We start from the raw sequence: 26,395 nt of genomic DNA on the forward strand, positions 1-26,395 counted from the left end.
GATAAGGTTCCGGCGGCAATCAGTGATGCAACGTGCCGGGATTTTCCCGAGAAGCGACCAAACGAGGGAGCACGTCCGATCGACGATCGGTCCATATTATTCGCTTCATTTGCGGAGCGGACTGAGCGGTACTGTTCTTCTGTCGTTGCCTCGTCGGTTGTTGACGTAGTGTGTGGGTGGGTGGTGTGGTGGCGGTGTTGTTCGAGGTGGCAGAGGAGGAGCGCCGGTGACGGTGACGGTGACGGTGATGGTGACGTCGGTGGTGGCGGTGCCAGTAGTAAGTAAAGTTGTATTATAGTCGTACGTGGTGTAGTTGGTCGTATCGCCGCCGTCACCCGCGACGCAAAAGCGGGACCCGCCATTGGCCGGCTGACGGCATTCCGACGGCCGGGCTCCCCACCACCATCCCCGGGTACTGGGAAATCTGGAACCGCTCTGCCACCGGCGCCGAGACAGCTCTCAATCCCAGTTGTCCGCGTCTCGACCGTATCGTTTCGCGTTACGGCCATATTTCTTTTGTTTTGTTTTGTTTTGTTTCGTTTATTATTTTTATCGAATTAATTTCACTGTTATTAATACCGTCATCGTCATCACAGTCATCATCGCCGTTCTTCTACAATATATTTTTTTCTATTAATTAATAACACCGATTAGGCGTTTTTGTTTTCGATTTCCCTCGTACGTGTCTGGAATATTCCGCACAGCCCTTGTGATCCGCCGTCGTCTTGGTTTAATATAATCATCGTATTTTTCCTGTGTTTCTCTCCGTCTACCTCGATGATTCGTCATTTCCCCGCTGAAAATTCGTCCACGTCAGGAATGAAAACATAAATACCTGCCGTGCGTACGGTACGTATTGTATCATTACGGTAATAATCGTCGACGTCCGTGTGCGTTTCCTGTGCTCGTGCATAACTATTTCATGCCGACAAACTTCGTTCCCGTGGAAAGCAATCGTCTATACCGCTAGACTTCCGGAACGCCGTACAGGATCTCTTCGGTTCTATGCTGTTATGCCGCTGACGTTCTGCACAGACGAGTCTCAATGTAAGTACATCGAATGCGTGTAGACGCTTATATTTTATAATATGATATAGGTATACATTTATATCGCTCTTATTAGCCAACCTCTTCCCTCCATAAGTCCCTAAAAAGGTGTCTTTGCACTGTTTTTTCTTCGTTTTATTGTCTAAATGGTATTTTGGATTGACCAAATAACTACTTACATTAGGTACCTAATTGAACTTTTACATACAATTTTAGAATTTCTGAAAATGAATAGCATGGATGAGCACAACCGCATGATGCATCCAACCAGTGCGATGTTGCCACAACCTTATGGGATGTCGTCTGTTGATCCCAACCACGGTGCTCCCACGCCACCTGATCAAGATACTCGTAAACAAGATATTGGTGAAATTTTGCAGCAAATAATGAACATTACTGATCAGTCTTTAGATGAAGCTCAAGCTAGGTAATTATTCTACTTTTTCTACACGTCATATTCATTATACCTACACACTTTATATATACCTATACACTTACGGGACTATTTTCTAAAAATTTTAGTTTTACTTAAATATTAATTGTTAAAACTAAGTACCTACTTACTTAAGTAAGTTATGTTCTCATTTTCTTCTATACCTTACTCATTAATTCATCTTGAATACCTATTAGTAGTCTTAAACTGATATAATTTTGTGATGGGTATCAAATTGATTTATTAGGTATTTACAAGGGTAAATATTGTTGCTTATTTACCAATACATTTTATAAATTACCTATTTAATTTATGAAAATATGAAAGTGTTTTTGTATTATATTAGAAACATGGTCAGGGCTGGATAGGGCCCATCAGGGCGCTAGAAGGTTTCCCTGTGAGCCAGTGTTCCGTGTGGCCAGTGGTTGTTGTTATCAAAATTAAATTTAAAACATTTGGATATTATGTTTGTTTCAGATATTTATTGATTATTTTGATGTTAGAAAAATATGTATTAATTGCAATTAATAATATAGCTATAATAAGTTAAAATTCAAACTTGTTTTAATTTGAAGATACTTACAATAAATTAGTTAAAAAAGACCACACAAGTTATATTTTCTAATATCAAGATTTGTATTAAAAATATGGAGGATGTAAAAAGTTGTTAATTTTTAAATATATATATATATATATATTGTTTGTTTACAAACAATTTACAAATGTGGCCAATCTACTTCTAAATTCTGGTGATTTTCTTAGTCCCAGTTAGCTTCTAAACATAATCAATAGGTCTTATCAGTAGTTTTATCTTGTTAGTTTGATTTATTTTTAAATGAATTCATTAACATAGCATAAATCAATTTATTTCTAAACCTATCACTTATTTTGGTAGTAAAATTATAAAGGCATTGATTATTTTAATTTTGTATAGTACTTATTTTCATTATTTTCTAACTTTTTTGATGCTGCCTATCTTTAAATAGGTAATAGTATTTTTAAAGTACATACATAAACTACCTAACTACCTAATACATTAGGTATTTGTAAAATGTCAGAACCCATACTATTCCTAACACATTTTCTAATTATAAGAATAACATAGATACATTTTGTAAAAAATGCATGATTTATATTTTTAGTATCTCAAACAGTATTAATTTCAAATATAAATAATACCTATTTAGTTATTATGAATATATTTAGTAAATAATTTAATACTCATGACTTTCATGTCAATTGTTGCAAGCTTTTATGCTTTAAACATTTTTCTGTAAACCTAATATTTTGATACATTACACATTTCATTCATAGTAAAAAATATTTGACTTATTGGTTATTTAAATAATTCTATTTATTTAGATATATTTTTTATTATGTATCTGATAATAAATCCAATACCTTCTGTTCCTGCAGAACTTACATTTAACTATAGAAAATTGAAATGTATGGTTGTGAGATTTTATGGTACACATGAATAGTTAAATAACACATTGTTCAATATTGTAATTGAGAAGTTGAAAAATATTTTATTATAATATAATTTAATCAATTCCACTAAAATTAGATATAAATTTTTATAAATATTTAATAATAATGTTTAAAATAATAAAAAATTACAATTCATACTATATTTTATTCAAATTAGTATAAATTATTTTTTAATTATTCAATAAAATAATTTTGTTCATAACCCATGCTCTGTTTGGTGAGAGAACATTCTGTGGTCTTAAAATTCTGTTCTGCCCATCCCACTCAACGTCCAGTTATAGTTGAATCGGTCTTGGTGGCATGGTATCTTGTGAGGATACATAGAATTGGTGTGTTCTCTTGCTGAGTAGAGTATAGTAATGTTTTTTTTTTTTTTATTATTCTTGGATACTTTTTATCTAAACTTAATAGTAAGATGAAATCAAATTTTAAAATTTATGTGTACTCCATATTATTATGATTGTATTGTGACAATTCTATTACTAGTATGGCTTAAAAATTATATTAACAATTAATAATAATAAAAAAATATAAGAATAATAGATCTATAAAATAACAGTTAATGAGGTATTTTGTTAGTAGCTAATAATTTGGTTTCAATTTAATTGTCCTGTGTTTATGTCCTTGTTTTAATTGACTGGAGAGGTTCAAATAATTGATTATGTTTGGCTCATTTTGATTTTGTTAATTTTACTTGAAATGAGAATTTGTCATTATTCCAGGTTTTTGATAAACTAGGGGATATAAGAAAGTTGAACTAGTTTAAAACCAATATTATTAATATTAATTTAATATTTATTAATACATTTTCTCACATTAAAATAATATGCAAGATGACCTCATCTCATTATTTCTTATCAATTATTTCCAATTTATAAATACGCTACATAGAGTTTTAAAAGAATGTAAACATGTTTCGCAGAAAAAAATAATTAAAATAAAACATTTTCAAAGATTTTCTATTATTTTTGTTTTACTCAGAATCTATAAAGAAGTAGTTTTTTTAATTAAATTGTATTAAAGGTTGAAGATAAAATATATAATTATGAGTCATGAATCATATAACGATGGACAACCTAGTTTTCAAAAAAGTTTCAAGAGCAATTCAAATGAATTTTTTATAAATTCTTAGACACAGTTTGGGGCACTTTGGCTTGAAAAAAAGGGGTTGTCTGTTGCTCAACAATGATAATATCATGTATTTGTGTTGTTTTTGTCTCTAGTGTTGTGTTTTTAGTAGTTAAATTAGTAGGAATTGTAATTTATAATTGAATTAGGTTTAACATTAAAAATGTACGTTTCCAGCAAAGTATTTTCTTTTAGTTACTTAATTTTAAAAATAAAACCTAGCTTAATTCATCCTAACAGTCTAACACTAAAATTAAATAATTTCTATATAATAGAACTTGACTAAAAATTGCTTTAGTTATACTGATAGGATATTTATAGCTTATTAGTACAATTTGGTTTAAAGATACATTTTAGATATTTTCTTCGGTTTATCATTATGAAAAAAATATTTGAATACCTAAACTTACCCTGAAAATAGACTTGGGGGAAAAAAGTTTTAACATTTATAAGATATTAATCCATTAAACATTTAAAATAATTAACCAAACTTTTGATGTATTATTTCTATAAATAATTTTTTTATTTTAAATAAATATAATTTTATTCAACTCAAGTGTTCCCTGAATAATTATTAAAAAAAAATATAATGAATAACTTGTCTGTCCGATGTGTGCTTTTCCACTTTCCCGTATACCTACAGTTTTATTTGCTTGTGAATTTTTTGAAATTTATAGGTTCCAATGATTTATTTTTATAATTATATTTATATACATAACATCATTGTCAAAATAAATATTTGAAAACTTTGATAACATTATTTTATAAAATTACGTTTCGTAAAATTTTAAATTTAGATTCAAACTTAAAAAGAATGTATTACATAATTATCTTTTGTGCATGTTATTTTAAATTATTAAATTATTTGAAAATTATTTTGAAGCAAAAAATCTGTTATGATTTTGAAATTTATATTATTGTTGTAACGATGAAATTGTCGTATAAGTTTCATGAATAACTAAGTGATCGTTTTAAATTTCGAGCGTCATTTTTTTGTAATCGTATTTTTTTTTGTTTCAAATGAAGTATGGCACATCATTTTTTTAATTACTTAGTTTTACAATTTATTTTTATATTAAGTTTGTTATTTAGTTTCTGTAAAATATGTATTAAATTCAGTTAAAAAATACATATACGTTATTATGCAGTACCTCTGTTTACTACTAGTATGCAATTGATAATAATTTTATTTGTAAAATCGAAAAATAATTTAAGCATTCTTTTATTTTTTTAATATTTTTTTATCCAGTTTAGCGGGTTCATCCGAAAATAGGTTTCAAGTTCAATGATTTATTTTATTACTTTTTATTGATCAAATTACAACTTTGGTATTGTTGGCCATTAAGTTTTTAACATTTACATTTTAAGAACATATTAATATATTATTATATTCAATAAATTACGTTAAAATGTATAACATCACATTTGCAAACTTATTGAACATCTTTTGTTAATTGTACCATTGATTATAGCTAGTGTTTATAATCAATGATTCTACTTAGAGGCAGTGGTGTATTTAAAAGTTCAAGTGGCGTGTTGCGTGTGTAATATAATATATACTATACTACTCTACTATAATATTATAATATTAACGCGTATGGATACGATAAAATACGGGTATTTGCAGTAGTATACCTATTTATGAAATAGTCTAAATAGTAAATATTAATAGTAGTTGATGCTCATAACAATGTTATTTCTGGTATTATAAAACATTTTACTTTATATATTATAATGTATTTCATAAAACGATTTAAAAATTACATATAACATATAAGTAACCTATAACTTATATGACGTGATTATTTGAACTTTGTTGAGCACATTTAAGTATTAAATAAAATGGTAGATTATTCCCAAGACCGTCTTAACAGATGACAATAAATTTTTCATTTTATTCCCGAGATATTCGCTTTAGCTTGAAAGGTTGTTCTTTTAGATTTAGGAAATGTGTTCAAGATTTCAAATTGATGTAGTTTCTCTTAAATTAAGAAAAACCAATGTTCTGTATCCAAATATTTTTTTCAATTTTCTCTTCTCATATACAACCTTTGTAAAACGAAAACAGTTAAATAGATTTTAAAATGTGCCTTATTTTAAGGCTGAAGTTTGTGAGTTTAAAATACTGTTTTATTCATTATTAAAACATTAAGAATAACTAATTATGTCTCATTAAACAAATAGTGTAATATAGATGTACGATGTACATTGTACATATAAATTCAATTATTTGCAATACAAGATAAATTTAATATTATTACTAAATAATACTTTTTTTGGGCTATGGTTAATCCTGAGGTTATGCCATTCTAGACATTAATTAGTGTTATAAATAATAATAAAATAACTATAATACCAAGCATTAATTCAAATTTTTATAAGTATATAAGGCCTTGGCTATATTACGGACAAATTGTATTGTGACATTTTCGGCTCATCTGTTATTTATTTTTTTTGTTATCCTAAATAACATAATTTTTTTTAGAACTCGAAAAATCTAAGTGTCCAGTTCTTTTATTTACGTGAAATTTACCTTTTGTATTTATAGAAAAAACAAGTTTATTTAAATTTAGATTACATTTGTTAAAATACTTTTTATATTCTGAAATTAGAGTAATTGAATAAACATTGGAGTAATTGTAGACTTCGGTAATGAATATCTTATATTTATTGTTGTTCAAAATGCACGTGGCCACGTGGGTTTACTTTTTCTGCAGCAAGAGTTATTAATATAACATTATAACATTTATAACCCCTTTAATAGGGAATTGAACATGGATTTTAGGCGCGATAATAGTTGCTTTAAATAGTAATATGATGGTGGTTCATGACATTACTTCTATCGGTGCGCTTAGTATAGAGAAAATAGTATTGGATAACTAAAATACAATTTAAGGGGTAACCAGTTATTTATTCAGTAATTTTGTATCTATATGTATTATATTTATGGTTTTTATAGTAATATAAATAAATACTAATGATTTATTTTATGTCCTTGTTAATGTTAGAAATGTGTGATTATGTCCGGGACCATATTTTACGCCTAGGCAAATTTTCTGGGGCGACAATTTTTTTAAGAAATAGAAAAAAAAATCATATAAATATTTACTACATAGTTTTCCTTATTTTATCTAATTTGTACAGTGGTAAATATTATAATTTAACCGAGGTTTTATTGGATGGAATTTTATATACGACAAACAAGTTAATATTATTTATAAGAAATATCTAAAAACTGTATGGGTTGTATATTAAAACATTAAATGAACTCAAAATAATTAGGTACATAATTTATATTTTCTCAGCTATACCATTATTTTACAAACTACCTGTACATTTGATATTTACCATCGACATAGGTAGTAGTATATTGACGTTATACTAGTAAAATTCGAGAAATGTACTTTCGACACGTACAATATTGTGTTATTAGAAGACACACTGTAAAATGTAACTTATTTAAGTTATGAAATACATTTTGTTTTAATACAAATAAAACTATAATATGCTATATTATGATAATTTAAATAAGATAAATATATAATTTAATTCGTCAGGTTAATTATTTTATTACCGCCCATTAAATTTTTATGACTTTCAATACAATTTATAGATAAATATTTAATGATCTTATAATTTTATCTTAATAGTATTTTATAAAAGTGTTCATTATTTTATGTTATTAATTATTGTAGATTTCATCTAATATTTAAATTTAATATACAACATATTTTATCGAAAATATAAGATATAAGTAATATTGACAATTGTAAAAAAAAAAAAAAAAACAATAATTATTTGTTTTAAATTGAATAACCTTCTAAGTTTATGATTAATTAATTAATTACATTTTTTACCTAGTTTGTTACCCTTGCTTCCAAATGGTCCAAGTTTTTAACAATAAATAATATTTAAAATAGTCATGTTACGTTTATTCGGTAAAATGTTATGTACGTGGATGCTCGTAGTATGAAAATCAAATTAATTTTATTCTACCTGATAAATGTGTAAATAAATAAATATCAAGCATAATTTTTACCATCATTTTTCATTGTATACTAATTGCTGTTTTGTTATTTAAAATAACCAAGATAAAAATGAAAACTAATATTAAATTTCGGTGTTTAATATTTATATTTAGTTATTTTAAATAATCATATTTTTATTTTTACAGAAAACACACATTAAATTGTCACCGAATGAAACCTTCTTTATTCAGCGTTTTATGTGAAATAAAAGAAAAAACTGGTAAGTAATTTTTAATTATTTAATTTTTTGATACAAACAAAGTAATAAGTACCCACTAGAAAAAAATGTGCTTTATTTTTTTATGGTACTTATAGTCATTTGATTTTGAATACTAGGTAGTGTTAGTAGTATTTCTATGCATTCATATAAATAAAATTAATAAATATTAAGTAGGTTTTTCGTTTGCTAAAAACCAATATCAAAATACATCGAAAAAATGTTTTTTTTCTGGTTTAATGGGCGTCCACCACGCCTGGAATTACTGATCCATCTCTCTCTTTATATATATATACTTAATTTATATAATTAAAATATTGATAATAAAGAACCATGACAGTTGATATTTGTTTTTTTATTCCGTCTGATTTGTGCGGTAAATTAGTGGCATACCAAACACGTTTTGCATTTTCTTCACTGTGACTGGTTTAAAACTATATACAAATACCTACGATAATATTAAAATTAAATATATATTTCATAATAATATAATTTTAATACTTATCAGACAAGCATTCATCAATATTCAAAACGTTTTATTAATTCTATAGTTCATAAAAAATTAAAATACTTTTACGGTTTCCGCATTATGGTTAAAATCTATGGTTCGTTAGAATTTTTAACTTAGTGTGATTTATTTCTTATCGTTGAATAATAACTTGCTATATATTGCTTTGAAAACTCAATAAATATCTTAATTATTTTAATCTTAATTTGCAATGTTTAATAATTTATAAACTAAATTTAACCATACTGTTTGATTCTGAATTAGTCTTTCCTTAATATATATAATATTATTGGATTGATCTATTTTTAAATTAAGTAGCTGTTCTAAAATTTTAAATGAACTTATATTTATAAAGATTTTCTCTAAAAATATAATAAATAAATAATAATACAATAATAATTAGTAAACAACTGATAACGTTGAAAACTAAATAAATGCATTGCCTCAGAAAGTTTTTAACATACACGTTTAAATTGTACTTTGATAATAATTACTCATACATAATGTATTTATGTATATAAACTATGACATAAAATATTATACATTATCCAGAAAATTAAAAATATAAAATGTGTAACGGTTTTAGTCGAGTAGTTTTAGTTTGTATGTAAATATGTAATTTTTAATTATCTCCAATAAAATCCAAATAAATGTATATTTTCAACACCATTAGACCTAATATTTTATTAGCATAAAATAAAGTTTAGTATTTAGTCGTAGTGATTTTTTTTTTTAATAATATATAATGAGATAATACAAAATATTTCTATCTACATGATAATAATTGTTTTTACGGTTAAGTTTATTTTGAAATTATAATTCGTTATTAGTAAATATTATTTTTAAAATAATTGAAATGGTTTTCATTAATTTATATTATACAATGTACATAATGCCGAGGTATGAAATAATAATAAAAGTTATTAACTATGAACATAGTTTATTCACCAGTCTTAATTATAAATAAGTTATAACACATTTTAAAATGCAATTATAAAATTTAAACTATAAATATAAAACCAAACTTTAAACTAAAAATAGTCCTATTTTGGTTTGATTTTTTAATATATTTTCTTAAACTATCTATAATTCTTTGTTTAAATCAAATAATGCGTACAACTAAAATAAGACCATCAGTTTATCTACACGTTCTAGTTAACAGATTTAATTTAATTTAAATATTATTTAATATTATAATATGTACGTCATGTAATTTAATTTTGATTTAATCTACTACAATATTTAAATATTTTAACTATAAAGCCCTAAAGTTTGTTTGGTAAAACTTAAAGGTTAAATAAATTGTGGTTTTTTTAATAACATTCTGCATATTCCATCTGTTTAAACTTCAAACAACTATACTATAACATACTATAATAGGTATAAATTTATTGTTTTTTTGGAGGGGGGAAATCATGTTTCCTATTGAAATAGATTCTTCATTGTTTGAATTGTTGGTCAGACTGACTACTCTGTCACAGCATGCGCTTGTTCAGGATCGACTAATGCTGCAATGGTTCCAAATATTTAACTGGTTATTATTATTGTATAATGCTTAATGTAAGTTTTCCTTACCAGTATTATTTTTCAAAAGTATTTGTTGAGTTTAAATAATAATAATTTATATAAAATCATAATTTGAATATGCAAATTAAACACATCTGATTATTATTAATACATGTAGTATAATTTGTAGTTTAATAATTATTTGAATGGCTCGACATGGATAATAATTGTTGAATCGCTCACTTCAAATAATATTATAACAACTGCTGAGCATCCCTGGACCAGTAGGTATGAAATATTTTAGAACTGGTTTCTTTGTGCATATTAAACCTGCCGGTTTGCCTCACACCATGCTCATCCACTGTCGGGACACCCCACGTATGTCCCGCCTAAGTATCTAAATGAAATCAAAAGATTTAACTTGGATCAAACTCTTTGAAAAAAACACCGATGTTATATCATGAAATTTGTTTAATATTTACTGTGACGAACTACCCAACGAATATTCTATTACCAAGCATCCTTTCTTTTTTAGGTTTATGCCAGATGGTAGATTGTAATAATTTCTTCTTTGGAATATTTCTATATTCTATGTCTTATGCAATTTGGCTATTGAGACTATCGAAGTAAATTTAAGTTGTTAAATATTATATAATACATGTATACTATATAGTATAAAACAATTATGAATCATTATGCTTAAATTTAGTTTTTAGATTAATAGATAGTAAATAAACAATAAAATATACCACGTCTATTATGAAAATTTCTATTTAAAAAAAAAAATCGAACTGTAAATAAAATATTGTAATAATATATATATTTATTATTTTTGTATTCTAACAGACAGTCCAAAAGCATCAATACTTACATTCCGCTTCACTATACCTTATATTCTCTTTGTTGTAAGCCGCCTCTGTTAAAAAGAATAATATGATGGTTTCATGGTCATTAGTTCTAATTATCTGATTCATTAAAATAGTGAATCTTAAATCGTATTATTAATTATGTTTATCACGTTGGCATTGATTGAATACTGCATGTATGTCAGTTGCATTTAATTTATACACATACTATTATATATAAAATATTAATATTTTTTATGTGTGTGTGTATAGTACTATATATGTATAATGTATATATATTCAAAACATTTCTAACTCAATATTTCATTTATATTTTTTTATGACATAAAAGTCATTAACCTAGCTATTTAAATTTTCTATACGTATAACAATACTTTAATTTTATTATAAAATATGATGCACAATATTAAATAAAATAAAAATAAAAATCTTAAAGTGAACAATTATTTAATATTTTACTTTATCTAAAATCATTTTTACGTATTTGTATCTTTCAGTCATTAATTATAATAAAGTTATTAAAAATTATAATTGAACTTGAATTGGGAAAATGGTCTATGTTGACATTTTAAGTACATATTTTAATTTTTAATTTTTACTAATTATTTTATTTTTATGTACTCATATTAGAATTTAATTGTTCATTATATAATATAAGTTTATCATGTACCTATATAAAGAAAGATCTCACTTGGTTCAAAAAACGGTAGACTAAAAATCAGTTTCATGCATGATTTCTATATAGAAAGTAGCGTATCGACACAATATGTTTTTATGAAGAAATATACAATTTGTCATGGCATCTCATATACCTTCCTTCATTTTTCTCTTTATCACAACCATTTTTTTCGAGGTCAATGGATTTTGTAGTTTTATATTGCCACATAAATGTATTTTTTTTTTAAGAAAAATGAAAAATTATTATATGTATATCAAACCAGAAAAATGCTTTGTTTGAAATCCGTTCTTCTTATTTCCAATTTATCGTTAGAATAAAAAATCTATGTATAAACATAACATTAATCAATGATATTTAATATCATAAATTAGCATATTTTAGCAGTTTTTTTTGTATTTGTGCATATTATATACGCGCGGGTTTGTGAGTAAAAGCAATATTGTAACGCATGGTGGTTTAAATTTGAACTTCGTCTGAGTGGCTCATGAATAATTCAATGACAGTATAGGACTAGCGGCAGTCATTCTAAGTGGGGATTCCAGGGTCCAGTCTGTCTACCTCCTCTCGGCCTTCCGTCCTTCCCACATCTCATGCAAACGCAATAAGTTATTATGTCCAAGATAATCCCCTACATGCTGTGTACAACAAAGATAAAGGAAAACTTTTAAAAAAAGGATAACTTACTAGTTAAAACTGTTTTAATGTTACTGTTATCAACACTCAAAATCTTAAATAATATATTATATTATATTGGGAAAAAATCAGGAATTAAAATTGAATCACATTGCCAAAATTCACATTTTAACTGAAATAGTAATGCAAGATAAAAGTTCAAACTATGTATTATGTTGGAAGTTTTAATTGTATCTTTAATTTATTAATTTTGTACGCAATAAAAACATTTCTTCTATTCAAGTTTTCCAATTAAATATAGGAAATGATGTAATTAAATTAAAAAATACCCGCCTCAGTGTAGTAAATATCTATTTATTCATATGCATTACACTCATTTGTTTATTATAATACAAAATAATAAAAGTAATGTTTTTTTTTAATATTTACTTATTTAGTAAAAAGTACATTCTATACTATTAATGTTCATCTAACATTAATTGATAGTTTAAAAAAGTATATGATATACTATATAGTAATAGTTTAATTTTCTTCCATACATTTCATACATTTTTATTATTTTTCACTAGTAAATATTACATTATGGTTTTTAATTTTAAAAATTACTTTTTAACATCAACTGTTATTTGCTTAAACAATCTTTTTTACTGTGTTTAACAATATTAGTACAGCTGGTCGAAATTCGATGTATACATAAATATTTTGTTCGTTTCAAAAAATATGTTGTTAATATTAATTTCTTTAATTTAATCATTTGGAAATATGCATTTATTACAACTGCATAACACTAATTTAAAACACAATATTTTAATGTGTATTATTAATGGTTATTTTTATCATAAAACAAAAGTTAAATGTTATAATATTATATTTTACTAATACGTTACATACTTTGATGTCGAATAAAAAATAATTGATACGTTTAATGACAAAAGTGTATCAAAATACAACATATATTATTTATTATAAACAACAGCCCTGTTCACAAAAAAAAAAAAAATTTAAATATTATTTAGTGTTGTGCGTATAGACTAAAGTGGTGTGGTATAATACCCTCCACACGTTTCAGTAAAACTTAATATTCTTATCGAGAACGTAAAATGGTAGCTTTGGGATTTTATTGAAGAAATAATGTGCGCAGTTGTTGCAAAGGGTAGAAAGTATCCCGCATTGCGACAGACCGTATGATAACATGTGCGTATCCGTCAAAAATAATAATAACACCACATGCGGTTCCCCCATTTTCAGGGGAAATAATGTAATACTTTTGGTCTCTCAGAGAATATTGGAAACGTGTAAAACAATACAAGGAACGCGATTATGATACCACGGTGTGTATTTTTCCCCTACAAATCTCGTCACGTATTGCATTTAATGTTTACGGTGCCCGATCGATGTGTTTCAGTTGTCAGACGTGTCCGTGCCTTGTTGACAATGCCTCGACATCTGTTCACGTTTGTTGACGTCGGCATTTTCTATTTTGCATGAGCGTCCAGACCAAAAAATGAAATCTAAAATAACCTGTATTGGTCTACTTGGATCTAATGATAGTAAAAGATAACTTTTGGCAATAATCATGAGTATGAGAGCAATATTGTTGACTGCTGTGCATCCATCTTTGTAATTTTGTTAAATTACATATTATAATAATATTATTATTATTATTATTATACGTTACGTTCAAAGAATGACAGACTTTGGTATGTGTGGATGACTGAAGCAACGTCGTCGTCGACGATGGCGGTGGCAGCGGCGGCAGCAGCGGCAGCGGTGGGTAATAGTGCGATGGGTGTGGTGCGGAGGGGATGGGGCGCGCTGGTCCTTGGAACAAATCAATACCTAACGGGAGGGAAACGGACGGACGGGAAAAAGGCGGCCTGGCAGCCGAGTGCCATTCCGCACCGGCTGATATTGTGTTGCGCGCGTACATGTTTTTCTTCTTCTTCAATTCCAATTCGCGTTTTATACTGTTTTATATTATTGCACCGCCGCGTTTCCTCCTCGCTCTTTGGTCGGCCGGCCTTGACGCAAGCCCCTTGTGCGCCTTCTACTGTTGTATACAAATGTTCTGCTCCGACTGAAATATTTACTCAAAAAACAATTGTTTAATTAAAACTTAAAACATTCCGGCGAACTTTTTACATTGCCTCTTGCTACTACTGCCATCACTACTTTACCAATCTTTCGCGAAACGCTTGGGGTGTTCAAAAAGTCCTTCTTAATCTTATCCGAGTATACTGTAACTCTTGTATAGGATTACGGTTTTAGATTTTCAAAACGTAGTGTTTATGCAACTTAACCGTTTTGAAATAACTATCAAAATATCATGTGATAAGCCCTTTTGGCTGTAAGAGAACATAATATAGTTCTTGTTTGTTAGCACTGCAAATTACTTTTATTGTGAATACATAAAAAACAATGTACCTAATGGAAAAAAAATTATAAAATATAAAAATATAAAAATTAATTGATAATCTAATTTTTGAATAAGATCAGGTCATTTTAATTAAGTGATTATAGATTAAGTTTAAAAGAAAATCATAAGTAATGTTTTTTAAGAAAAATATGGTTATTTTGTTTGTGTAATGTGTACTTATATATTATTATTTTTCAAAAGATGCTACTAGGTAATTTACCAAAATGACTTTCAAGTCAAATCCCGTTCAACACATCGTTGACCTTAAAGATACTAAGTTATCGCCACAGATTCTTTAGATACCCCGCAGTTACACTGTTATTTCTCCTGCTGGGCTATGGTAAACTGTAATTTACTCAAAACGACTTGACACCTGAAACTTTATTACCTAACTATAGTTAAAAAAAAAACTTAAATTACTTTCTAATGTTAAGTCAGTTCTAACTTAAATAATTCTTTAAATTTATAATAGAATTATTTAACTGGATTTTTATAGCATTTTATAATTTTATATTAAGGTTTTTCACACAGTATTACATACATTGTTGTTAGAAAAAAATAACTATAAATAATTTTTTTAAATGTATAATTTTATAATTAATTGAATCAGTAGTATTATATATCATCATTTGTTTTTAACTTTAAAAGTTTAGTTTTAAAATCAAAACGCGTACCTATAGCTTTCTATTTAAAATGTTTCAAATTAATTTATTTAAACTACCGTGATGAGTAGGTATATACAAGTTTAATATACATTATAATATGTAATATACGTATACAATTAATCCCAATACTTGAAGAGTGTTTGAAGTGGCCGATGAAAGATCTTTTCCACCTTTTGTGACGATTTATGATGTTATGGGGAGGTGATGCTGCTATTGTTTATTTTACTCATGCATGTGTGCGTGAAAAATTGTGATAAGTTGCGTGTACACGTTATGAGATATGAGGGTAAACGCTTATTTGTGTGTGTGTGTGTGTGTGTGTGTGTGTATAATTTATGTGATCTGAACAAAAATGTGTTTTGGTGTGGAGGAACACATGTTTTCACCAGAAATAACTAGTTTATAAATAGTGACAGTTGTGAAGAGCTGTTGGCTCCGTCCCTATTCATGTATGAATGTTCGATTATATTAATTTATAAATATTGCATGTTAATTTGTAAACTTTTTGTAAAAAAAACAATTCAAAATGTTTTTTAGTATTTTTGGACAGAAATCAGTTTAATTATAATTTATAAAAAAATTAATAACAAATGATATTGCTGTCTGTTTAGCATTTATTAATGTTCTTATATTTTACGCTCTGTGTACGACTTCATTATGCTTAATACGGTGATATCATGTTTTTTCTTGTTTTCTGTATTCCCAGAAACTGCAATAGTACGCGATGATACGTTACTCCCACTTATTTATTTAGAGCTGTGAAATTAATCTGTAAATGATTCCCAGATTGCTTTACCAATGTGTATAATGAATATTATCAGTAGATATTATATCTAATGCACGAAAATGTACAATTATACAATATTTATACTAAGTGATTTTTTTATCGTACACCCGGCAATATTATGATAAAAGTAATAAGAGGTAAATAAGTATTCACTATAAACTTCGTTTTTATTCGTTTAAGAAAAGAATACTTTAAATTTTCTAAGATTTTATTGACGTGTAGATTCAGAGAGGTGAGGAATATAATAATTTATTTGGGTATTCAAAAATATTTTAGTCTCTAGTTAATAAGAAGACGTTGACATGTATATGTTTTTCTGTCTACCGTGTTACATAAGCTTAACATATATTATATCAAATCTAATGTATATTTCATAGTTAATATTGGTTTTTTCATACATTTATTTTAAGATAAGTTGTATTGGTACGTATTTACTATGTTACGCGGGTGAAAAAAAACAACATGTATGCTAGTGTAGTAGTGTTCTGTACCTGGATCCTCCTTATTAGCTGTATAGTGTATATAGTTCTATCAATAATATTCCTTAATTTTAATTTACTTAGATACATTATAGGTTTTTCGTTTTTATGCAAGTTTTTACTTTATTTTGTTATTGTATACTTTGTCTTACATAACATATTTGTTGAAAGTAAGCAACATAACGAATAATATTGAACGAGATAAACTTTGTTTTGTTCAAAAATCCAAGGTAAATACAGACCCCCTAATGTACAATAGAGAACGCCTGCTTAATTTTTATTTATTCATGCGCCAAGTGTAGCACTTCACCTTGTTCTGTAAAACTTCCACAAAGTTTCTGGGCGTGTTTATAATATTGTCTAAACTCGAAAATTAAACAAAAAATCGATGACAAATTATTTTAGTTTAAAATATAAAATGGTACAATTAATAAAGTAATAAATTAATAACTTTTTATAATAATAAAATACTTATACGTAGGACTTAAATATATTTATATCTTCTGTGTTATTTTCTATATTTCCAAAATATTTTCCGTTTTCAATATTACTATTCACCTATTTGATAAATTGATTCTAATTATAAATTAAAATTATTAAAGAACACTATACCTAGTTTATTTGGTAATCAAGCTACTTCTAAAAGTAATAAATTTTTATAATATTTATCATTTTGTAAATTACATAATGAAATATTGTGTGTAGGCATCAGCATATTATATTTTATTCAATCGTTTTTTCTTCATTGATTAATTTCTTATAAAATCTATTCGTTCGCATTTTTATTTTAAAATAGTTTAATATTTATAGTTATGATTATATTAACAATGGAGTTCATAAAATTAATTTATTAAGCAGTTCAATATTCAAATTGATATTATGAAAATTAAAAAATTAAGTTGTATAATATTTTTATTATTTTTTATAAAAAAAAGTTTTTCTGTTATCGAAATAGTTTTTTGATGAGTAAACAATGATTAAATACATTGATTTATGATACAATTTAAACATAAATCTATGATCGAGAGAAAATTCGGATTTAAATGTTTATTTATGATATTGGAAAGTTGGATATTGCATGATGTAGTTCATTCGTGGTGTGAGGTACCATATTCATTACTACTTAAAAGTGTAAATATTACATAAAATAACTTTTCTACCTTATATAATACAGTTTAATAACTGTCGTGTGTTTAAGACCAAGTCATTTAGCCCATTAATTTTCACAAAATATTTTCTCATTGAGCACAAAGAGAGGGGATATGTATATGTGTGCTTTTTGCGGGATCCGATGTATCTTTAATTTGAGTTTGATATGTCGATTATTGAAACAGTACCTATGAAATATTTATTTAATCTAAATAGTATATGAGAATTAAGTTAGATTTATTTCAACTAAAACGTTGATTTTGAATATAATGATAATAATAATTAGGGTTTAAAACTTAAGAGTTTAACATCTGGTTTTATACAAAAAAATAATATATACTTTTTTTTTATATAGTATTAAGCTTAAGGAATACACAAGAAGAAGAACCACCAGATCCACAATTGATGCGATTAGATAACATGTTAATTGCTGAAGGAGTAGCTGGTCCTGAAAAAGGAGGTGGTGCTGGAGCTGCAGCCAGTGCATCAGCCGCAGCTTCGGGCGGTCCGGGACAACCAGATAACGCTATTGAGCATTCCGACTATAGAGCAAAATTAGCTCAGATCAGACAAATTTACCACCAAGAACTGGAAAAATACGAACAGGTAATAAAATATAATATTTGATTATTATCGATATGTTTAAAATGATTTAAATTTAAAACTTTATTATTTATAGATATTATATATACTATTGTAGTATTATTAAGTATATTAATACAAAATCATAGTTTTAGTGGTTAAAAGAAATAAACTGTACAATTGCTTTGCTGCTAGCTGTAAAGTAGGTTTTGAATGTTATACCTTGGCATTGAGTATGTCATTGTAATAGATGGCATGTTAAATTTAATCTCGCAATTAATCGTTCTTATGAAAAATAATGCTTAGTAGTGTAGTGTCAGCCTCTATTTCTATAAAAATATTTGATTATTTATTTTATCACTATTAGTAATATAGTAAGTTAATCTAATTTTTGTCAAATTGGTACATTTCATATATTATTATAATAATATAAATAATATATAAAATAGCATATTATTTATTATTGTTACGAATCAATACCGTGTAAAATTTAACTTAGAATTTTTCCGGAATATAGAATAGATAGCATACAATATTAGACCAAATATTTTGAAAATTGTATTGTGAACAGAAATTAATAATTTGATGCGTTATGGCAATCCATATTTTTTGAATTTCAATAAATTCCTAACATTGAGCCAATATTTTTTAAAAATAACGAATTTTTATCAATAGCTTGAAATTAGTGTAAATATGTTTAAATGATAATTTAAAGTATGTTATCACACTATTAATTTTCTGTCTTTGATACATGCAAGGCATATTATCATATATATTCGTGTAAGTTAAGCCCGTTTCACATGGGCGCGTATCATACACATACGTTTTTAGTGTACATTGCTAAAGTTCATACGCGCCATCGTCGAATCCAATTTTCTTCTAGAAACTGTCCTCAATGTTGAAGATTGAAGTATTTTTATTGCCCTAAAAAGTGATGACAGACACTAAAAAAACATCTTTGTAAAATAAATACTGTACTTAGTATACTTTATACTATCTTGAGTACTAGATTTTATGATCATAGTAACAGACTAGTTAATAATAGCCAATGGGTAATATTAAAATATTCGCGTACCACATATTCCGTTAGGCTTCCAATTGCCAACATTATTAGAAATAGATACCTGTGTATGAATTATGAAGCCTTAGAGTGTGCGCTATCTTATTCTAAAAATGTTGTTATCTTTTTTGTTAAACTTCTTTCTCTCTTTCGTTATAAATGAGTATAAAGTATTGATGGATTGAGTTCTATACCATCTATTTCTGATAATGTTAGCATCTAACTCTCTCTCTCTCTGCTATCAATCCATTTTGATTTCTTTAGGAGTCTAGGTAATATGTATATTTTTGTAATAACTATTTGTTCAATGTTAATTTAAATACATTTTGTTATGGGTATGTGTGGGTATTATATATTCATGAATATTACATAGATACTGTATTAGTGTTATTTTTTGATAGTAAATACTTGATAGACATTTTACTTCTTAAAAAAATACGGTATACGTTTAAATACATCATATGTTTTTTATTATTTTAACATATTTCATTTTATGCCTGTAAAAAATAACATTATTTAAATGATAATTATTTTATAAATAATTAAATAATCTATTCTTTATGTACAATAAGTATTTGATTTCGTTACTAATATTTAATATGAAAGATGTGAAAAAAGACTCATGGGAGGGCAACCTGAACGAATTGAATTGTAATTGCATGGTTTTATTTTGATTAGTTAATGCAGAGTAGATCTCTAGAATAAAGTACAATATTTAGATTGCCCGGTAGGGAGTGTGTACCAATATTTAAATTTTAAATAAATGTTATACAAGATTATGAATCTTAATTTGAAACTGTTGATGCCTAGTATTAAATATTTTATAAATTTCTCTATCTGTAAAATGTATTGTATTAAAAGAAAAAAAACTATACATTTGAATTAACTAAAGAAAAATTACTGAAATGTGTAATTTTTTGAATTTTAAGGATAACTGGTTGTGATTATACTAAGTAAGAGTAAAGGCAACTGATATTGCGCGTAAAATTCCAGAGATTAATCGGCCTAATAACCAGATCTGCATGCAATAATTTTCAATTTTTTTTATTATTAAATACAATGATGAGTTTTGTAAATTAAATACCTATTGAAATAAGTTTCAGGTTCCAGGTATGGTCATATTTTTGTGCTTTCTCTTAAACATTTCGAAATCAAATTTAAATATGTATTTGTTGGCCTCACTGGACAAATTGCTTGAAAAATAATCTACGATATGAATAATATGTTAATGGTTATAAAGTAGATATCCTTGAACCTGTGTTGTCTCGTGTTTAGTTTGACATTTAAAAACATTTATTTTAATATCGTGATATGCCACAAACGGCGTGTAATCAAACAAATACCGCAAAAAAATGATTAATTGTGTTTTTCGGATGGATATATTCATAGAGATAGGTTAGTTATAGGACATTAAGACGTACCTATAATAAATATAATCATTTGTTTAATGCCGTTTGGATAAGGCTTAAAATCTAGAATATATTAGGAGTTGAGATTAACTTTTAAACTACGACCCAAATAATATTATTTATCAAATGTAATGATTATTATGTTGTCATACGGCTTACATCAAAGTAATCGTTTTTAATATATAATATATATTTAGATATACACTCATGATTTAACTATATTTTTAGGCTTGTAATGAATTTACTACCCATGTAATGAATCTCTTACGAGAACAGTCTAGAACGAGGCCAATCACTCCAAAAGAGATCGAACGAATGGTGCAAATTATACATAAGAAATTTTCTTCCATACAAATGCAACTGAAACAAAGTACTTGTGAAGCGGTCATGATACTTAGATCTAGGTTTTTGGATGCTAGGTTTGTGTTATAAATAGCATTGTTGATATTATAAATCTATAAATTATGTTTATTGTGTTATCTGTTTTTTTGGTTTTTTATAGAAGAAAAAGACGTAATTTTAGTAAGCAAGCTTCCGAAATACTAAATGAGTACTTTTACTCACACCTAAGCAATCCATATCCTTCCGAGGAGGCAAAAGAAGAGTTAGCGAGAAAGTGTAGCATTACAGTGTCACAAGTAAATATTTATGAATTATGAAAACCGTTTACTTTTTTGAATATAGTTATTAAAATATATTTGTATCTAAAATGATACAGGTGTCCAATTGGTTCGGGAATAAAAGAATTCGATATAAAAAAAATATCGGTAAAGCTCAAGAAGAAGCCAACCTTTATGCCGCTAAGAAAGCTGCCGGTATGTATTTTATAAATTTCTTAAATAACAGAACGATTTGAATGATAACGCATAATTTCTAACTATATTTAATTATGAATAATTGACAATACATAATTTATTATTTACTTCTATGGACTATGGATACAATAATAAATGGCATTAGAATATTGTCGGTGGTATTTGACAGGGTCGAAATTTTATATTTACCGGAGGTATTTCACAGATTGTAGTCCTTATTGGTGTTTAAAACATAAAGAGAAAAACATGTAAATGGGGAAAGGGTGAAGTTTACTATAGGGATTTGGATAGCGATATATACACACTAGCGGTGTAAGCTCCAAATGGAAGTAATATATCACCGAGACCCTGGCTTTGAGCTTGACAGCCCGAATGGTTTTTCCTGGTTTCCTCATTGTCCCGTACTACACCCTCCATACAATACGATTTATATACATATATATATATTTTTTTTTAAGTGAGCATGTGTGTTCGTTGTGCGCGCGTGCGCTTACCCGAGCGTGTTGTACACTGTTTCTTTTATAAAAAGGTGTGGTGTCACCTGCCAATGATTACACAGTCAGGTTCCACACCATAAATTAATATTATGTAATATTCAAAATTGTAAATGAAACACGGCTATGGATAAAATATATTTTTATGGTATAAATTATTTAACTATAATTTGTAATAATTAATATTCAATTATTTTTGTACAATAACAATGCTTAACTTGGAAAATAATAGTTCCTTAAACCTAAAAAAAAATTTTAATTTCACTTTGCATCATCACAAACAACTTTACCCCAAAAACCCTTATCTCCAAAAAGGGTTATCAGTGTTCTCTCAAACTAATAACATTTTCATAATGTATAAAATTGAAAATAATACGATTATTCAACTAATATACAAAATTAAGGTAGTTTTGAATTTTTTTAAAAACCTAAAACAATCGTTGGTATGTTGTATTAAATAGCATAGTGTTTAATATGTTCTATTTAAAAAGCCGTCTTCTCATGTGTTATCTCTCTTACACATGCACATGTAGGATCCTTTTAAAAATAATTAGGAAGTATACTTGCCTTTGTAAGACTGTAATCTTACTAAGTTAGAAGTATAATACTAATTAATACTTCTAACACATTTTTATTTAATATAGGTATTTTAAATTTGCCTAAATATCTGGAATTATTAAAATTGTTTATATACATAGATTTTGAAGTGATAGTTAAAATGGAATAATTTTTATAATATTTCAAAAATTTTTTATCCATTTATTGATTATTATATTATTTTTATTATATATTTATCATCTATTGATTAGGATATAAATATAATATAATTTCTAATTTATCAATGATTATTTCACGAAAATAACATTATTTTCAAAAGAAGAAACAATAATAAAATAATTGTTGTCCCAGTTACATTCAAAAATATTGCACAATAATGATATACCGTCTATTAACTAATTATTTTTTTTGGCTCTGGGTTTGAATAAAATATGGTATATTGTACTAATAATAATTTAATATGGCATAAGGTTTAAAAAAAATGTAATATTTATACCAATTTTATATCCTTGGTACTAATGATTTTACTAATATTAAAATAATTTACTTTTTGTAGGCGCTTCCCCTTATAGTATGGGTCCTGCTTCTCAAGGAACACCAACTCCTTTGTTATCTCCAGCTCCTGGTGGTGGTCCACAAGATAGCATGGGCTACAGTCTTAGTTTAAATGGTGCTGAGTATAGTTCCCCTATGTCCGGATCACAGGTTTGTGTGCGTTATATTGATTATAGAATAATAATTATTCATAAATATATCCATCTCATCAAAAAATTAATTTTATAGGCACAATATTCTGATGGAAGTCTAGGATATGACCCAATGGGACACCAGGTGAGCGATTGCGAATAACAGGTTAATATTATTAGTAAGACAATAAATGTATGTCAAAATATATTCTAAATTAATTTTTTCTAAAAGATTAATTTAAAATTAAAAACTAGGAAACTATCAATACATTAATCAACATTATATGATTATAATTTGTCTTAAGAATTTAATTTAATGTTGTTTTTTTATAATATATTACAGGCAATGCCTAAAAACTCTGGATCACCATCTACAGGATGGAACTCAAGTCATGAATATCAGACACATGGCATGCACGACGACAGTGAAGACTCGTCAGATGATGTCGATATAAAACGCCCAAAATTGTCTTAAGCATTTTTATTCTTAATAACTAAATTTGTTCATTTTTTACATATATATAAAAATGATTGCTTAACTTAATATTTTAGACATATGCGAGTGAGAATAATTGGCCTTCACACTTTGTGTATGTTCTAAAAAAACACTCATCTCACTCTAACTAATTACTATTATGGATCTACTGTAATGACGAAAACGAAAGACTTAGGCCTTTGGTGTATGTGTGTATTTTAATCCCAGCACACATCACATATAAGGGAACGTACATGTATAAATAACGTTAGTCTAATATTTGAGATTACCATACTGAAATTCAGTAGAGACGGTTTTATTATGAAACTATTTTTTAGTATCTTATTATTATTATTATTATTATTATTATTAATTATTATTATTATTATTATTATTATTATCATTATTATTATAATATTTTTATTGAATAATTAATGATAATATTAACTTGAGCTTTTTGAACGTTTATCGTTCATTATGTAACTTTGGTATACGTATATTGTGCACATCACCAGATTATTAGTAATTTATATAGAAAAAATATGATAATAATATTATTGTTGATTATGTTTACTGACACATTTTTCTATTATCTGTGATCTCAAAGGAAAATCAACACATGCATCAAAATCGAGTACAATCATGTCCAGTGTTTTTCTCCTTTTTCACCAAGTATACGATATACACACGGTAATATTATTATTTTTCATGATATTTAAAAATTTACATTTTAAATATGAAACGATTTTTGTTAATAATTGTTTAGTATTTATTGTATTGAACGAATAAGTAGCATATTTTTTAAGGCACCATGACTAGTAACCTTTAAATTTTTAATGCTTTTTTAAAAATTAAAATAAGAAACATATTACAGTTTAATGTATACGATATTTGTAAGGTAATTGTTGTCTGTGAAATATGCATTTTTTTTTTGTCCATTTTTTCCTCTTTATTTTTATGCTATATTTGTATGCTTTATATTATAACTATTAATATTTAAATATAATAATAAAAAAAAAACTATTATTATAGTTCTCTTCTCCCTCTCTTACTTTTTATGTACTATTATAAAATGTTTATTGTTAGTGATGAAAAAAAATTGACACGGTGTGCCTATGAAATTGATAAAAAAAATTTAATTAATCCCATTGAGTTATTAAAACATGAGTCTTACAATTTATTTTTTACGTGTGGAACGTATGTGTAATAATCTTATAGACTGTCACCATTAATAATATAATTAAAAATTATTTAAGTTTTGTTAATTCATAGTAGTCCGCATGAAAACATTGTGTATACCTTTAGCGTATTATTATAATTATATTTCATATGGAACAGTGTGTTGATTTCAGTATTGCTCGAACGACGTTATACTTATACATTATACATCATATTATAAATATATATATTTTTTTTTTGTACGTCTTGTAAACTATACCACCTAGAATATTACTGTATTATTATTTTATATAAATTAGTATACTTGTAATTTTAAATGTAATTCTAAAAGTAAATTTTTGTATTATATCCAGTAGAATAGAATTTTGTTTTCAGACTCCTAATTAAGATGTGGTATTTATTTCTATTCATATTGTCGAGTCCTTTTATATGTAATGTATGCATATAGGTGTTTATTAAAATAGTCACTATACATGTATAGTATGTCTATGAACATGTGTGCATTAATTTGGATTTCTTATCTATTGCTACACACTTTTGAAAAGCCCAATAAATAATTGTTACTTATTATTAATTTTTTTTTTTTTGTCTATCGAAAACTATATTCTTTTATACTGTATACTATTATATTATGTTGTATAAACCAGTCATGTAAATCCATGTTGTCGATAAACTTTTATTTCTTTGTGCATAAATAGTAGGTATTAAAATGAAAATATTTTCTTGCCGCGTTATTATGTACGTCGACAAATAAAAATAAAACATGTACGAGTTATACTTTCGCAGGCCCTATTATAAATGGGCTGTGTTGTACTCACATTTGTTCTTAACCTTATAAATTCTATAAATATATATACATATAATACTTTTGTATACGATTTAATATTTACGAAACTCAAACAATTAAGTATTTGTTCGTGGACTATATTAAGATTTTTTTAATATATTAGACGCCTATATATTATATATTATGTATAATTATTAATTAGGGGCCGTATTAGATAATAAATGATTATGAATGAATATTGTACAGTTTCTGAAGAAAACAAAATTATAACGCTTGTAATTTAGAAACAAAAGATAATTTGTTATATTTATGTATATT

The 26,395-nt window shown here is 26.5% G+C and overlaps 1 protein-coding gene across 4 annotated transcripts; it reads left to right on the forward strand.

The window, feature by feature from the left end:
• Positions 1–188: 188 nt before the first annotated feature.
• On the forward strand, positions 189–26,155 carry LOC114130009 (homeobox protein extradenticle). Of its 4 annotated transcripts, none has more exons than XM_027994889.2 (10): positions 189–1,047; positions 1,264–1,474; positions 8,274–8,347; positions 18,388–18,638; positions 21,312–21,502; positions 21,586–21,721; positions 21,802–21,898; positions 23,507–23,661; positions 23,734–23,802; positions 23,980–24,180. In XM_027994889.2, exons 2-9 carry the CDS (start codon positions 1,275–1,277, stop codon positions 23,797–23,799), a joined length of 1,170 nt encoding a protein of 389 aa, XP_027850690.1. In that variant the 5' UTR covers positions 189–1,047; positions 1,264–1,274; the 3' UTR covers positions 23,800–23,802; positions 23,980–24,180. The 4 variants fall into 4 exon arrangements, with proteins under 4 accessions (XP_027850690.1, XP_027850687.1, XP_027850691.1 ...); XM_027994886.2 differs by having other exon boundaries at positions 191–1,047; positions 23,734–23,781; positions 23,980–26,155; XM_027994890.2 differs by having other exon boundaries at positions 191–1,047; positions 23,507–23,655.
• The last annotated feature ends 240 nt before the right edge of the window (positions 26,156–26,395 follow it).

This window comes from Aphis gossypii, chromosome 2, assembly GCF_020184175.1.
Source record: "Aphis gossypii isolate Hap1 chromosome 2, ASM2018417v2, whole genome shotgun sequence".
NCBI lineage: Eukaryota > Metazoa > Arthropoda > Insecta > Hemiptera > Aphididae > Aphis > Aphis gossypii.